We start from the raw sequence: 16,933 nt of genomic DNA on the forward strand, positions 1-16,933 counted from the left end.
TCCTGTAAGACTTCAAATAAAACTATGTGAGAATTAAGAGTTTCAATAGAACATTTATTTCCCCCACATGAGAAAATACTGTTTCAGACAGGATATTTGGCAAGTAGGTAAAATCTGCAGTTTATACAAGCGTAAAACATCTTATAAACAGGTACAAGCTCAACAACGTTCTATAATAAATACAGGCTCTGTGCTTCGTGGTGCAAAAAAAGGGATTTTTACTAACGGTTTGTGAAGTTTCCTTACAGCACGTACATTTTTAAAAGCTTAACATAACTAACTCAAGGTCACAAAGCCCATCTTCTTTTAAAACCCATTTCAATAGTTTACCTTAAATAAGCTTTGATTTGAAACTTCAACCAATATATAATTTAATTCTCTCTTCCTCTCTCTCGCTCTCTCTTTCTGTGTGTTCCATAAATAAATTACATTTCTGTGTATCAAAAAGTGATAATATTTAACCACAGACGACTGGCTGCAAATCAGACAAACTCTAAGTATATATTTTTTCTGGCAACTGAATGATACGCACACAGTCGAGGACAAGCAGGATACACTTTTGCAGCAAGCCAGTGATCTAATTTTTTTTTCTTTCTTTTTTAAACAAATATGTACAGAAGAGATCTTGTTTCTTCATACATCCAGGTGACTGAATTCATACACAAGATCCAAATTAAATTAGATATCATGATAAAAAAGTAGTTATATACACGAGTGTCTTAACAATATACAAGAAGTGGTTTGTAAAACGTTAAAAAGTAAAAAGCTATTGTAAGAAACATGGCAGTGATCCATTCACACGTTTGCGCACGCGCACACACACACACACACACACACACACACACTCGCCAGCTGATTCATTCACTCCTTTGTATTAAGCGAATCGTTGTCAGAGAACAGATACCGTTAGATGTCTATATCCAGCCTTCAGACGGTCCACACTCAAAACCACGGGATTTAAAGTGACACTAGTTTAAAAAAAAAAAAAAAAAACAAACAAAAAAAACAAAACCACAACACACCTCACAGTTACGTTCATTAAAAATCTTTTCTCTAACCCACCCAGACTTTAAGAAGAATAAAAAAAGAAAAAAAAAACAAAAAAAAACACAAATCAAAAGCATGGCTGCAACTCCTTCTTGACACTGGAAAGAAATGCACGGAACTTGCATTCAAGCAACTTCACCTCTCAATATTACTCTACGAGACTAGTAGAGCGAGAGGATTGGGACGCAGCCGTCTGTGCGTATGCTGTTTGAGCGGTAGTGATGAGCTCAGGTAGTGATGCGTGCTAGGAATCCTCGCTACAGGTAGCTGGAAGCGATGAAGCCGTGGTCACTGCGCACTCGGCTCAGGTGGATCATGGCTCGGTCGTAGGCCACCTGTACGGATTTGCGGATGCTCGTCTTTCGGCCCTCCATCAGACGCAGTTTGTCCGCCGTGTCGTCTACGCCCAGTGGCAGCAGCTTCTCCCGAGGTAACCACTGCCTGCAACGGCATCAACACAGCCAGTGAGTTTTTCTACAAATGCATCTAGACAACTTCATATACAATGTTTATTTAATAACATAGTGTATACATTTTTTAGGGGGTGGTACCCGTTATGACACTTTACTGCTCCAGGGATGCGATACACTGACTGATAAGTAGCTGCTTTTTTTTTTTTTTTTTCCCTTCCTTTCGTCCCACTTTTGGGATTATTTACGTATAGATTTATTAATAAATATTCTACCAAAAATATTCCCCCTAATTAAAATCATTGAATCCTTGCACGTTTGTATGTAGGCCAGTCACAAAAACTATTTTTATTGGACGATATATTGTTGCAGAAATAATTGCGATAAACAATATTATTGTGATTTTAAGACCATTTTATGCCACTGATATAAAAGCATGATAATGCACCTAACCTAATTATCCGGACAGGACTATTTGCATGTAACACAATGAATGTAAATGTAAGCAAATACTGTTATGGGCTTGGCCAGACAATGCTCTGATACATTTTTGGTGAAGAGCTACAGCACCATCTGCTGCAAAACTTGAAATTCCTTAAAAAGTAAGTCAAACCAATATTAAAATATATGGGCTGTAAATATTACATTATTATAGCATTCCATTAATAGGAGTGATGCGCAGACGACTCTTATCTGGCATACATTTCGAAAGCTATGTCTGAAACTAAAAGGATATTTATACAAGTTTATTACGGCTTAAAAACCCACATAACCCAGAGGTCCACAGTTAGATCACATCCCTCCGCCACTGACATCGGGTGCTGTTAGTCACATGACATAACAGTTGATTACACCTTCATGTAAATCCTCCCTGTGCCTTTCGATATTGCTCTCAGTGAAATGTTATGCAGATTTGATCTATGCTGCAAATACCAGGTGCGCTTGTTGTCAAAGAAGAGAACAAGGTAGAGTTTCTCTCCAGCCTCCTCCTGTCTCTGTTCTCCGAGCCGCAGCACATCTGCAGGTGGCACAGGGATGGGCACGCCATTATGCAACACACCCTCCTCCGGCATGTCCGGATCTATGATCTACCACAGGGAGCATAAAAAAAAAAAAAAAATTAAAAAAATAAAAGAATTAGCCACATATTCTACATGTCAAACACAACAGGCATGTTTTAGAGCCCATTACTGAACAACCCCCCCCCCCCCACCACCACCACCACCACCAAATAGCATGTTAAAACTAGGATTAGTGTTGCACTTTATCAAAATTCACCAAACATGGGGGTGGTAAAGTATTCTGCAAACAATTTTGACCAACGAAATGCCTACACGCAAGGAATTTTTAAAAACAAAATGTGATAGAAAATGTCACTATTACTTTCACTGAAGAGACATTTACCAGATTTTACTGAAGACTGACGTATTCAGAAGGTTACCACTGTTTACAAGCTTATGGTTGTATAGCACAGTGGAGGTGTACACCAGACTGTTTTATTAATCCCACTCGAGGATTTCTGACCAATCTTGCCCACTACTGCAGTTACTTTCATATATCCTAGCAAGCAATATTTTCTCTTGTACTTTGATGATTCTGAAAAGAGTCTATCCTTAGGTCTCATTCATTATTCACTGCATACATTCAATTGGATACTATAGACTTAGAGCTAAAAACTTTAATGGGGGGATAGCCTTTCAAACCACTCAGTACTGTTTATGGTATACAGTTGTGGATGACGACTGACTCAATCGCACTATCCGGTGTCACCCAGATGATGATGGGTTCCCTTTTGAGTCTGTTTCCTCTCCAGGTTTTTCTTCGTGTCGTCTCAGGCAGTTTTTTCATGAGACTGTCGCCTCTGGCTTGCTCATTAGGGATCTAAATCCACATACAGATTCCGGTAAAAATGCTTTGTAACAATGTTTGCACTTTGTAAAAGTGCTAGATAAATAAATTTGAGCTTCAATCGACGAAGCTACTGTGACTCGGACCAAGATAACGTGGTTACTGAAGATGAAGGAATAAATGATTGAATTAGCAAAAGCTCATTTACACCAGATGTAGTACATCACACATCCTCCTTGGCCAATATGCTCCTACGTTAATAAACATGAACTTATTTGTCCCACAAGCTTCGTTGGCATCAGAACAGCCGCCGCAGACACCCACGTCTTTTCTTGAGTTCCACAGGATCCCAATCTCAACGTACACATCTACAGAGGAGTAAATACGACTGAAAAACTGGAAAGCTGCAGAGCACCATCTCTCACCAGAGCAGGGTAGGACGGATATCCTCTGCACTTGGCCCACACGAGGTCCAGAGGCTCGGGTTCGGCATCGCTTTCTATAGACAGCATATCCACTGAGAAAGAGAACACCACAGACACAATAAAGATTAACTTCGTGCCGTCAATACAAAAATACTTTTGAACTGATTTGCATATGTAGCCTGATGTTCAAGGTTGATGTCAGTAGTAACATCATCTTACCTGGTCCAGTGTAGTCCGAATCTCCGTTAACAGTCTCTAGGAACGGTACTTTGGACAGCGCCGGTTTTCCTCGACTTTTTTTTGGTGGCAATGTACTAAAAACATAAAAAAAGGTCATCTGTTACTGAGAGCTACAATTTAAAATAAGAAAAGGAAAAAAAAAAAGAAAAAAAACCCCAACACGTCGGATGTTTGATTTTTTCTAATTATTAGGAATAAAATGCCATTGGACAACAGAAAAAAATGCACAGAAGTCCCTCGGCATTTATGTACACTACCGCTGAAAAGTTTAGACATGCTCATTCATTTTAATTACCCTACATTTTATAACAACAATAAAGCCATCAAAACTCTGTAATAACACAAATGGAACTATGGGAATTTTGTTGTGATAGATAAATAAAAAATAATTGAATATTTTAGCATCTTGAAAGTAGACGCCCTTTTTGCCTAGAATTTCCAGAAATGTATTCTTGGCGTTTTCTCGACCGATTTCTTGAGGAATCTCCCTGAGATGATTTTTAAACAGTATTAAAGGAGTTCCCACCGACGCTGGACTCTTATTGGCTGCTTTTCTGAATATTTCGCTACAAATCAAAAGCTTTTTTAAGATCATGAGAAACATTTCAGTCGAGTGTCCACAAACTTTTGACCGGTAGTGTGTGTCTCTTGACTTGATAGGCAGGTATTAACGCATAAAGTTATTTAAACGAACACTAAAAGCACAGCACTGAAATGATTTCTCCTGAAAGGATACAACAATGTAACGACTACTAAAAGTTTTATAAAGTCTAGAATGACTTTAGCGTAGTAGTCTCTTACATTTCCTTTTTGAGTATGGGCGAGGAGCTGCTGTCAGAGTCTGAACCACCATCTTTGTGCTTTTTGAATCCGTTTGTGAGAACTGTGAACACACACACAGAACAACTTTAGAAATGAGTAAGGCCCACACAGATAAGCAACTGCCAAAACCACAGACCCTCTTAAACTATGACTAAAGACTCTCACCGTGTAACTTACTGAACGCCACATGCATCTCAGGCCTACTTTCTTACATGGTCGTAATCCAATAAGACAAATCATTAGAATCTACAATCACAGGTTCATATTAATGTGCTCGTATGTGTTTTATTTATAATATGTGATAGCGATTCTATAGTAACAGCTCATTCACCGGGACTGTGGCACACATGATCAAAGAATAATCAGATTTTTTTTTTTACAATGTCTAAATCAGTGATGTAGTGACTTTTTTTGTTTATAAGGCGATATTTATCGAACATTTGAAGTCTCACATTTAACATTCGGAATGAGTCTCCAGTGTCAGCACTTTGCAACAGTCAAATAGTCTTGGAACATGCAGGTACTGGGAAATAATCAACTTCAGCATGTAACAGCAACTAACAACAGGCTACTTATAGTCAACACCATATTATATATAATTAACTAAATACGGCTATGTTCCAAATAAACTTTCTTAGGGTTGCTGTATTTGTTCTAATTTTTTTTTTTTAAGCTTTAAAAAGTAATTAGAAGAGAAACCACAACACATGTCTTCCCTTAATCAGCAGAACAGTGAAAGAATCATCAGAGTTAATGCCTTAAGTAATTTTACAATTACTCATCACAGTACAAATTAGTCATTACAAAAGGTCGCAGTTATACCGGTTTCTATAGCGCGAGGCGGCGTCTTCTCTCGTCGCTCCTCAGGACTAGTGCTGCGGCTGCGAGCTCTCCGACTGGCCGGGGTGAGAATGGGTGGAACCGTTGCCTCTGTGGTTAGAGGGGTAGTAGTGGTAGTTGGAGGGGTAGGGTGCTGTGGCGTTCTACTCTCACCGTTCTGCAGCTGATTGTCTTTGTCGCGATGCAGCTTGGCTCCGTTTTTCGCTTTTCTGAACAGGATGGAGGTGCGGCGACCCACTCCTCCTGAAACAGGACGTGTAGGAGATTCAGTGTTTGAGACGCCATTGAGCAGCTTCCCCTCGCTGGGCGACAACATGGGTGGGGTCTCTCGCACCCTTGAGTTTTGAGAGGCCACGTCGACCTCTGAATCTGCGTCTGGACTCTCAGTGCTTGGTTTGAGGGCTTCAGAAGGGGACGCGGTTTTAGGATCAGTCATTGGCCGGAGAGTGGGGGGATCCAGTGGGGTCTCTCCAGGAGGAGGGGATAAGGCCAGACCGGAGGGTTCCAAGGTTGGAGGGGGTGTGGATTTACAATCATCTAGAAATGAAAAGAGGAGTTAGAATTAGTTAGTGGGTGGATGGAAGATGATCTCCAGTGCAATCATTAAGAAGTTTCTGTGCTTGCATAAACATTGAATACTGTTCAAAATGTATTAAAGTTCACCCAAAACTTCTATAAACTTTTGTTTACACTGAATAATGAATCTCTAATACGTATTGGTTCGAAAAAATATCATGCGCAAAAACAGGCACAAAAGATACAACGTTTTGATGTATTTTTCCATTTTAAAGACACTTGACTAACACATATGCCTGGGTCTGGGCTGGTTTACAAAAGACATTATCGAGTTTTTAAACCCATCAATCTTTCATGTAACCTTTGTCTGAGGATGAAGACAAGTTGTTCTCAGCGTCCATGTCTTTGTCCTCATCATCTTCGTCATCATCCTGCTCGTCCTCTTTAGCGTCTCCGTTAGAGAGGTGGGAGTTACGGCGGTAGCGGACATTGTTGATCTCTTTGCGCAACAGCCGAATGCGACGTGTGCGGGCTCCGCTCGAGCGCATCGACGTCACCACGTCCAACTTATCGAGCAGCTCCTTTAGCTGGTCCTCTACTGTCATGTGCAGCCGGTTCTCTGGGTCTAGCAGGGTGTCCACTGCACAATATACACAGTATATTGATGAGTACATGATGAGGAAAAAAACTCAACTGGCTTTCTTTGGCCAATCTGCAACCTAAGGCCTTTGTAACACAACTGAAGTCTGTAGAATTCTCTCATGGCATAATTTTATTCTGTGCCTGACATACAGAAACGCCTAGATAGAATTTGGAGGATTTCTGCACTCAGACTTGAGCGCGATTCAGATGGAACTAGTTTCCTAAACGCAGTTTGAGTTACAATTCTTATCAACCGACGTCTGTGATTCCGTGTACCGATTCGGACAGGACTAGCATCTCCGTGTTTACTACAGACGTGGGAGTGTGTTTTGTATACTACCAGTCACAAGTTTAGACACCCCCATTATATAATCGAGTGCAGAAATGAAATTGAGTAATCACCCGACACTGATATTACAGTGGCCAGTCTTAACAACTGATGTGATTTGGCTCTTCTTATTGATTTTATTAGGTCATTTCTTCGCCGGGTACGGGTAGAAAAACATCTACATCCGTACTGAATTGCACGCAGCAAGCAGAAAACGCGCAGCAGAGCTTCTGCGGTAGTTCACGTTGGCCAAAACAAACAAGGAAAAGTGTTGCGAAAAAACATAACCGGCAATCGCAGACATGCTCTGGAATTTTTTACTTCAGAGGTTGTGTGAGAAAAACACAGATTTGGCAGATTCGGACGGATTAAAAATAGCAAAGTACGTCTGTGAATTTCTCTAACGTCCTGCTGGAAAACTAGTCTTGTCCGGATAGCGCTATTGAAAACCTGTGAAAATAAGTAAGAGATTATTATGCAGCTTGTAGTAGTAGGTTATGTGCTGAAAAATAATTATTAGGAGTCTACATATTGTTTTATACACAGTTTTTTTTTTTTTACATTTTATTTCAAGCATTTACGTCTAGAAAGAGGTATTGTTATTATCTGACAATGGAATAGGACGAGCATACTCTGCTCTGATTGGTCAGATATCCCAGTCTGTTGCGATTGGTCTACCGCTGTAAGCGTGTGTTGAAAAGGAAACGCCCACTACCTTAACGAGTTTCAGTGCCGTCTGTCAGCAAGCAGCCGATGAAGACCAGAGGCGGGGCTTTTTTTACCAAATTATGAACTCGCCATATTGCATATTGTATTTTGATATACACAGATCTAACATGATGGATATGTTTTGTCCCCTGCCACTCACCGTCCTCCAGGGTGCAGCGGTAGTAGTCATTTTTGTGTGGAGACTCTGGTAGGTGCATGCCCGTGTGAGGGTCCAGCCCCGTGTTGTGAGCCTGCCTCAGTGCGTGGCGCAGGATCGCACCCCCTAAATCACGTAGACGCACCGCCGCTTTGTAAAACACAGTGTCCTTAGCGTTATAGAGCAGGCAGTTGGAGATCATAATGTTGAAGTCAGCCTCTAGGTCTGAAAGCGTGTGGTACTGGTGAGCCTCCAGCTTGGACCTCATGGTGGAGAAGTCCATGGGCTGAGAGACAAACTCCAAGTAATCTGGTACCTGAGATGCACAGAGAATGTATGCCTTAATATAAGTGAAACATACAGAAATGCTATTTCTTTTTTTTTTTTTTTACAAAACAGGGAGCTTCTCTTATCTTCCTCCACTTAGATCATCACTCTTATTCTCAAAGGTTAGAACACTTGGCCTGTACCTCTTTAAGGTTGACCGGCTGTCCAAAGATATGTGCTACATCTTTCTCCTGCAGCTGGTCCAGAGTGGAGCGCTGCAGCATGAGAGCAGGAGTCAGCTGCATCTCCATCACAGCCTGGTGTACCTTCACCTGCACGACACCAAGTGAGAGTCGATTAGTCTAATTATACACTCTCTACACACAATGGACACCAAAAGCACTGTAAAATAACATCAAGATCCTGCTAGAACTTCTATTGTGTGTGTCTGAAAGCATCCCTGTCATGGCAAGTACACCAGACCTAAGGGAAGGCCAGATACGTATGAAAAGAAACAATATAGAGTCGGTTAGAGTCTAGTGAAGAGTTGGTTCGGTGGTGATACTTGCTCAGCCCCTTGTCCGTTTGGATGCCTGAAACAATGAAATTACTGCAGGCCTCGATAACGCTGCAGGCAAGGCATGAGGTCATGCGTTACCTTTACCCCTTTCTTAAAAATAGCTAAACCACAGCACTGAGGATTTCCTGAATCTGATCGGTCAGATGATGTTGATTCATTTTCTAGAACAGCACACAAGCGAATATCACAGGCATGCACGGACTCTCTATAAACAAATGTGTGTGTAACTGTTAATATGGTGAGAAGATGTTTATTTAGCATTTTTGGAAGGTGTCTCCAGTGTTTGGACAGTGCAATCTGCATTAAACGTAACAATGAATGTATAATGTGTAGTTCTTTAATGAATAAAAATTGTAAATCAGTGGCAAACGGCTATGGTAGAAGAGGAATAATAATAATATATATAAAAAAAAATACTTCAGAACGTGCAGTTATGGGAACGTTGTGTCAGGCAGCATCACACCTTTTCTTTTTGGCAAAACCTGACAGTACCTGCTCCCTCTTTAGTTTCTCTCTCTTCCGGATGAGCTCCACCAGGAGCCGCGCTCTCTCCAGATCATGACGCAACTTCTGCCAGTATTTGAGTTCTTCTCGCACAGCGCTGACTTTCTCGTCTGGTTCGGTCTGTGCATGCACACAAACACGCACACAAACACACACACACAAAAGGCACACACTATAAGATTGGCCAAAACATGGAGGAAGACACTCTTCATAATAACAAAACGTGAGAACTCGTTCTTGGCGGGTTTTCTGAAGGTTATCCGACCAACACTCTCTGCTTTTCTTGTGTGTAGCTGGCTGAGAAAATCGCATCAAGCCAAATAACCAATTCATACATGGACAACACAAATGACCATGGTAGAGACACACAAATATTGAAACACTACAGGAAAAATAAACAACAAAAAAACAAAACAAAAACACACACCTGATCCGCGCTCCTCTGGGCCTGCAGATGCGAGTGTAACCGTCGAATCAGAGGCACTCCGTTACGTGACTGACGCTTCAGTAACCAATAATTGTGCAACCTCTGCATAAAATAATTCTTCTTTTGAATAATAATACCTTTAAAAACTTTGTTTAACCTGTGGAAACAACGACACAAATAAGATAAACATAAATAAATGTACGACTATTTACGAGATACTCTGCTTAGGAGATAATGCAAGTACTGAGAAAAAACAATTTTTTAAACAATATTTTCTCTGCTAGTGGATTGTCAGGAAAAACAGCAATGCATTTTTAAAACCCCAGAAAAAAAAGTGTTCAATGAGACACCTAAAGATGAACACAGAAGTTGGTAGTAGTTGGTTAATAAAATGGATTTTAATCATCCGGTCAGAAATTCTTCAGTGGGGTAATAAAGAAGTCTTATTTATTAAAGTATGTCTCTAGCCTTAGACACCCCACCCATTTTTGGTACCTTTTTTTTTTTTTTTTTTTTTTTTTTACCCACAAGATTCAAAGTCTTGAAGATTTCAACGTCTGAAGAAAATACCGTCAATGGACTGAAAGAGGTTTACACAATCCAGTCTTTAAAAGCTATTAGAGGGTTTTGTTAATGTTGAGTAAACCAGGTAATCTCTCCACATCACTCACAAACATAAGCAGGCCTTGGTCATGTTCACTGACAAAACAAAACTTCTCAAGTTCTAGTTCTCAAGACCATAAAAGTATGATTGATACATACAATATCTCAGGAAAAATGTGCTGCGACATGCCTTATCGTATTGACCGTCATGTCACCCATTTCTATGTGTGAATACAAATCTACTCACCGGTGTGGGGGAATCTGCGGCACGGTGACCAGTGGCGTTGATGCTTTTTTGGATGCTACTTCTGGACTTTTCTTCCCCTTCTTCTTCTTCTTCTTCTTGAGCTCCTTCTTATTGCTTTGTGAGGACTTTATCAGCTGAGGACTCTGCGCATAGGCACTCATTCCTCGACTGGCCCGACAGCCCAGCACCCTCCCTCCATTCTCTTCGTCATCAGACCCCTCCTTCTCGGGCGGCGAGTGTGCCTCGCAGAATGCCGTCTTCTTCACAGAAAACGTTGTACCGTTGGCTGTGGTCTCTCGTACCGGCTCGATTTTCATGAAGAGTCCAGCCCTCTGGGCACAAGTCACGTGGAACGCCGTGTAGCAGTTGGCTCTGTGGCATTGGATAGAGGCGCCACGGCCCTTCTGCATGCACAGGTAGCACGTCAGCCTCCAGCGAGCTGCCGGGATGTTGTTTACACCCTCAATGGGCTCGAGAAATACCGTGTTTGCAAAGCACACCTCAGGAATCCAGATGGCACACACTACATGTGCCCAGCGGCCGTCACTCGTCTGCTTGAACGCGCCGCCTCTATTCGGGCACAGCGCACAGTCCACAGGCCGAGAAGGAGACTGAAGGCAACGACGGCAAAGCCAAGGGCCCTCGGGCACGTACGGCACACCGTAGCACTCCTGGTGAACAGCCAGATTGCACACGTCGCAGAACAGGATCACGTTGCTGTTGAGGCACTCGTCATCCAGGCACACACAGCAGAAGGCGTCCTCATCCACGGCATTTTGAGGGATTCTCGACTCCAGGAATGACTCCTTCTCTAGCCGGTCCATCAGGAGTTCAAAGGTGTCTGCCGATACAGCTGTCTGGCTTTCAGATGACCGCTTCTCATTCACCACCTCTAGCCAGGCCGCGTCCTCCTCATCCATGTCATACTCAGCCTCGGCCTCCAGCTCCTCCTGTGACTTCTCCATGTAACGATAATAGGCGGTGGGGAGAGGCGGAGCATCAACGGGCTCAAATGAATCCAGAACCCTAAACGTGGGCTCGGGTAAGGCTGAGCAGTTGTTATTGTGCTGCTGGGCTGAGTTATGCTGCGTGTGATTCTGTCTGTGTGAGTTCTGAGAGGAAGAGGATGCATTTTTGGAGTCCTTCTTTCTGCCCTTCTGGCTTGCAGACCTGCGGCTTGGACTGGCCACAACTGTTGCAGATGTCTGCTCGCTGTTCTCTTTGTTGCTGTTGCATTCAGCCATGTCCTGTGCCATCATTTCGTCCTCCGTGATAATGGCCAACGGGTCAAATATGCTGATGCGGTGAAGCCGGCCATCCAGGTCCACCTCCACCATTTTCTGGGCCTGGGCGTAGGTCAGGGTCTCTCGCGCCGGGGAGACTTTGAGTCTGTAGGGGGAGGGCGAGCGGGGTTGTGCGCCCCCTCGAGCTCCACCACCCCGAGGTGTAACAGCATCGCTTTTCCTGGCGCCAAAACCCCCGGGGAGGCCCCCTCTCCGGCGTGGCTTTCTCATGGACACCTTTACGCAGCCAGGCTGAGCCTGGACCTGCACAGATGCATAGAAAACCAATAATATTATTGCAGTTCTCCTTCAAGGCAGACAAAGCCAATCAGGGATGCATCAATCCCCCCCCCCCCCAATTTTTGGTATGATGCCAATAACAAAACTCTGAGTCAATACTAGACCAGTACATGATACTGATCCTTGCTAATACTGTACACAAGTTAGGTGAAACATAACAGTTTGATGGCAGCATCCGATCGAACCCAGGATTTTGGGCCAGTATATGGCTTTAAACCTATACTTTTTTCGTTTCGTACATCCCTAGTGTCATAGTTTCAGCGATTTAGACATGCAAATTAAATGTGAAAAAAACTTCCATACACTCAACAATAAAGCCTATATATTGTCGATTTCCAGATTATGCACCACTTCTAACGCTTCCTGGTGTGTTTTCTGTCTTTTAAAAAAAGTTCACTAACTTCTAAAACATCCAAAACAGAAACTGATATGCAAGTATAGTGATCGGTTTAAATTAGGCGACCAGTGAACTACTCTCAAAGGATCTACCAGTAACGTAACCCCCTACGCGCGGTCATGATCAACGTTGATGTGTTTGTTTACAGTTATGAAGTCATGTGCCTTTAAATGCGATGCGCGCGCTGCTTCTTACCGGAAGTGGTGAGAAATCCAACACAGGTCTCAAAGCTATTAACTTTTTTGACACATAATTTACAGGTAATTAATTACATGAGCACCCTCAATACAGTACCTAGGTAAAACTACCTGAATAATGCGAATTGACTACTCACGACTGATCCCACGAAAAACATTCACAACTTGGACAGCTCATAAACTTATGAATAAAGTATGTTGTTGTCTACGCTTGAAACGTTTTAAAAAAATTTAAACCAGGGACTTGAGAAATAACAACATTAAAAAAAAATGTATAAACATAAACGTATTGAATGAGTTACCTAGCTAGTTATACTATCAAAAACTAAACTAAAACAAACACAAACCTGACACTGTATAGAGGAAATAAGAACCAGCAATCATACCGTAACGTTACACACTGAGAGCTAAGGCAGTAAGGTCGATCATTACATCTATAAACTGTTTATAAAATGCCAAATACAAAGCAAATTAGTTAAAAGATTAGTCAACGGGCCGCGAGACAGTTCAGAGTGTGTTTTTATTTTTGCCGTCTCTGGGGGCGGGACTTTGAATTATGCTCAAGGCCTCCATCGCGTCGCCTTTTAATCGGTTAACATGCCAGTAATTTCAGCATACATATTAGGGTAAAGTTGTCTGATACTTTTTCCATCACCGCTAATCCGAACAATGATCCACAGATCGAGAAAGTTATGTAAAAGTTGTTGAGAATTTATCACTTAAGTCAGACCGCCGCCAAGAACTAGCAAGTTTTCACAGCGAAACAGCACTGAAACAGCCAATCAATGTTCTCAGAACGCACCTCGAGTCCTCGTCTGACCAATCACAGTCGAGCTAAATAGTCAGGCTAGGTTGTGTGCGCTCATTTCTAGAACGAAATGTCAGCCATATTAACGGTCTACCAGAACTTCAGGTAGAAGTCCATGGTAACAGGACTGTCACGCAAATTTAACGATTTATTCGTGGCAGCAGTGCAGTACAACGCATTTGCAAATTCTTGTCTATAAATTGACGGCTTATCAAAACCGTGTACGGTGTCAGTGAGGTTGGAAAAGCGCTCAGTAGATGAACTAGTTAGCTTTAAAACATGGACCAAACTCATACCAGTCTGCCCGTAAACCTATTATTCAGGCTAATGTTTTGCTAGTTGCTGAGCTAACTGCTGACTCTGACATTGACGAGCGCACGACAGGCTACATTTTCGCAACACATTCACTGAATAAGTGTTAAATACACTGCAAACAAGTAAATAGGTGCAGAATTACCTTAGCTTTAAATCAGAAACACCAAAAGAATATCGAGCGTGAGCCTTTTGCAGAGCCTCTTTCGCGCCCGCTAGCTACTACCTACTAGCAGAGGGTTTTCTGAAAGAAGGGGGGGGGAAGCCGGTAAAAAAAATAAATAACAAAAATTTCGCCGATAAAATGTCCCCCTTAAATGTCCTCAGTCTTTCATGGTATAGTCGTGGAAATACCTTCCTGGGCTCATAAATGCAAATATATTCCCCTTACACGAACAGAACAGTTCATATCTAAACAGATTTCTGCCGTAGTTTCTCTGACAGAAAGAGTAGCAAGCTAAGCTAAGATGGCTATTTTCAGCCACATAATGTACCGACGTTGGCTTGCTAGATAGTAAGCTAGATGATACAGACGGAGAGAGCGGGGCTTTCAGTCAAGATAACAAGAACACGCCCCTTCACAGAAAGCAGGCCATTTACACCGTCTGCTTTAGCTATTAATCATGTTGTAGGATATTTATTTAACGTCTGATAGACCAAAAAAATAATTGTAATTAACATTCATCTAGCTGAGACCGTACGTCAAGGCTTGTACTAGTGGCCATGGTTCATGGAAAAGGTGCAGTGCCTGCTAGCTTCAGCTGCACTCAATACAACTATTGGCAACTGGCAGCTGCAATCAGAGCTTTAGCCAGTTAGCACAGAGGCGCTGCATACCACTGAGGAAAATTTCAAGCTTAGTATGAGAGAGAAATGAGCATGTTTTTAAGGCACTTAAACGACCAAACGTCTTTAAAACGTTTCAGTAAACTGCAGCATACACGTGTCGTTCTCATAACAGCTTTAAAGAATTATGTTAAAGAAAAAATGCTTCATTATTTGAGGAACAAATATCTAGAGCACTTCAAATTAAGCCTGGGCTCCACTGAGAATAATTAAAATCCTTTATTCTACCCTTCTTTCACTTATTTTTGTCTGATTATTAAATAAGCAAGAGGATTTGATGATGTCTTTGGGGATGTTTATTATTATTATTTAAAATGAATAAATAATTAGAATCCTGTGTAACATATTTAGGGTACTGTAGTGTACCATTATGTGAAAAAGTTTGAATACCTTAAAACAAAATTAATTCATTTTAAGTAATCTATCCTGGTCAGTGTTGTTTTGGTGGATTCAAAGTCTATTCTGGAATCATTGGATATGGGAGGAAGAAATACATATTGGATGGGACACCAGTCCATCTCCGGACATCATGTGCACAGATGTTCACACCTAAAGGCCATATAGTGTAGCCAGTCTACCTACCTGTATGTTTGGATGAATAATCCATCCATCCATCCATCCATCCATCCATCCATCTTCTATACCACTTATCCTTTTCAGGGTCACGGGGAAACCTGGAGCCTATACCAGGGAGCATCGGGCACAAGGCAGGGTACACCCTGGACAGGGTGCCAATCCATCACAGGGCACAATTGCAAAAATAATCAAATAGTTTATTTGTCTATTCGTCTTCGGTAACCGCTTTATCCTGGTCAGGGTCAAGTTAGATCTGGAGTCTATCCAAGGAATATTGGACACAAGACAGGCATACACTCTGGTATGGGACCTGAGTCTGCATTCACACATTTAGCGTGGCCAATCCACTTACCAGCCTGCTTTTGGGAGATGGGGAGAACATGCACAACTCTGCACAGACAGTAACCCCGAGCTCAGGATCAAACCCTGGAGCTGTGAGGAGGCAGCGCTACCTGCTGGGCCATTGTGACACCCTTAAGACAAAATGAAAAAGGCCAATAAGTGTTACATTTAGTCTGTTAGGTTTAGATCAGATGTTCCTTCATTGTCACAAGTAACAAAAAATAATCAATTAGTTAGCCATAAAATCATTAATATTGTGACATATCTGATCAATCTTTACCCATTTTCTGGCAGAGTTTAACAGATATGTCAAGAACTGATTGAGGGAAACATATAAATAAATAAATAAATAAATAAATAAATAAATTTTATGGTTTGGTTTATGGTCTTCATTTTTGACTTATTGCCATCCTTCTCTGAGTAGATCAGTTAATATAGAGGTGCATTTCCCACTTTCACTCAGACTCCATTGGGGATCTAAACTTTTACAACCAACTGTATATAGGGCATGTATACACTCACTGACCACTTTAACAGGAACTCTTGTACCCCTGCGCATTGGTGCAGTTATCCAGTCAGCCAATTACGTGGAAGCAGTGCAATGCATAAAATCATGCGGATAAAGTTCAAGAGCTTCAGGTCATGTTCACATCAAGTAACCGAATGGGGAAACTATTGTGACTTCAGTGACTCTGACCTTGAGTGTTTTTTTTAGGAGCTGCTGATCTCCTGGGATTTTCTCATACAACAGTCTCTACAGTTTATACAACATGGTGTGAAAAACAACAAAATATCCAGTAAGTGGCAGTTCTGCAGGCAGAAACACATTACTGATGAAAGAGGCCTGAGGACAATGGTCAGATTGTTTCGAGTCGACAGGAAGGCAACATTATCTCAAATAACCACTCTTTACAACCACGGTGAGCAGAAAAGCGTTTCAGAACGAACAGCACATTGAACCTCGGTTACAACAACCGTTCCGCTGGTAGCTCTGCGTTAGTGCCTGCAAAGTTGCAAGTTCAAATCCAGTCCAATAAAATTCACTTGGATAAAATGTCTGCCAAATGAACAACCGTAAAATATTGTATTTAACCGCTACATTCTTCCATATTATTCATTTCCCAATAAAGACTGGGATATTTTAGAGCTTAAATACCCATATCAATTAGAGCAACTAAAAGAATAATAATAATAATAATAATAATAATAATAATAATAAAAGCTACATTTATACATACTATTCAAGAATTAAAACAATATA

General features: G+C 41.6%; 1 protein-coding gene across 4 annotated transcripts; it reads right to left on the reverse strand.

Moving 5' to 3' along the window:
• Positions 1-33: 33 nt before the first annotated feature.
• On the reverse strand, positions 34-16,792 carry brpf3b (bromodomain and PHD finger containing, 3b). 4 transcript variants are annotated; one of them, XM_017468294.3, is made up of 13 exons: positions 15,683-16,792; positions 10,612-12,158; positions 9,762-9,918; positions 9,323-9,454; positions 8,454-8,582; positions 7,987-8,299; positions 6,510-6,788; positions 5,615-6,169; positions 4,772-4,853; positions 3,950-4,044; positions 3,731-3,822; positions 2,391-2,545; positions 34-1,488 (listed from the first exon to the last, which is right to left on the reverse strand). In XM_017468294.3, exons 1-13 carry the CDS (start codon positions 15,710-15,712, stop codon positions 1,305-1,307), a joined length of 3,750 nt encoding a protein of 1,249 aa, XP_017323783.2. In that variant the 5' UTR covers positions 15,713-16,792; the 3' UTR covers positions 34-1,304. The 4 variants fall into 4 exon arrangements, with proteins under 4 accessions (XP_017323783.2, XP_053536384.1, XP_017323784.2 ...); XM_053680409.1 differs by lacking the exon at positions 15,683-16,792 and adding an exon at positions 15,337-15,674; XM_017468295.3 differs by lacking the exon at positions 15,683-16,792 and adding an exon at positions 14,054-14,842.
• Between the last annotated feature and the right edge of the window lie 141 nt (positions 16,793-16,933).

This window comes from Ictalurus punctatus, chromosome 5, assembly GCF_001660625.3.
Source record: "Ictalurus punctatus breed USDA103 chromosome 5, Coco_2.0, whole genome shotgun sequence".
Lineage (NCBI taxonomy): Eukaryota > Metazoa > Chordata > Actinopteri > Siluriformes > Ictaluridae > Ictalurus > Ictalurus punctatus.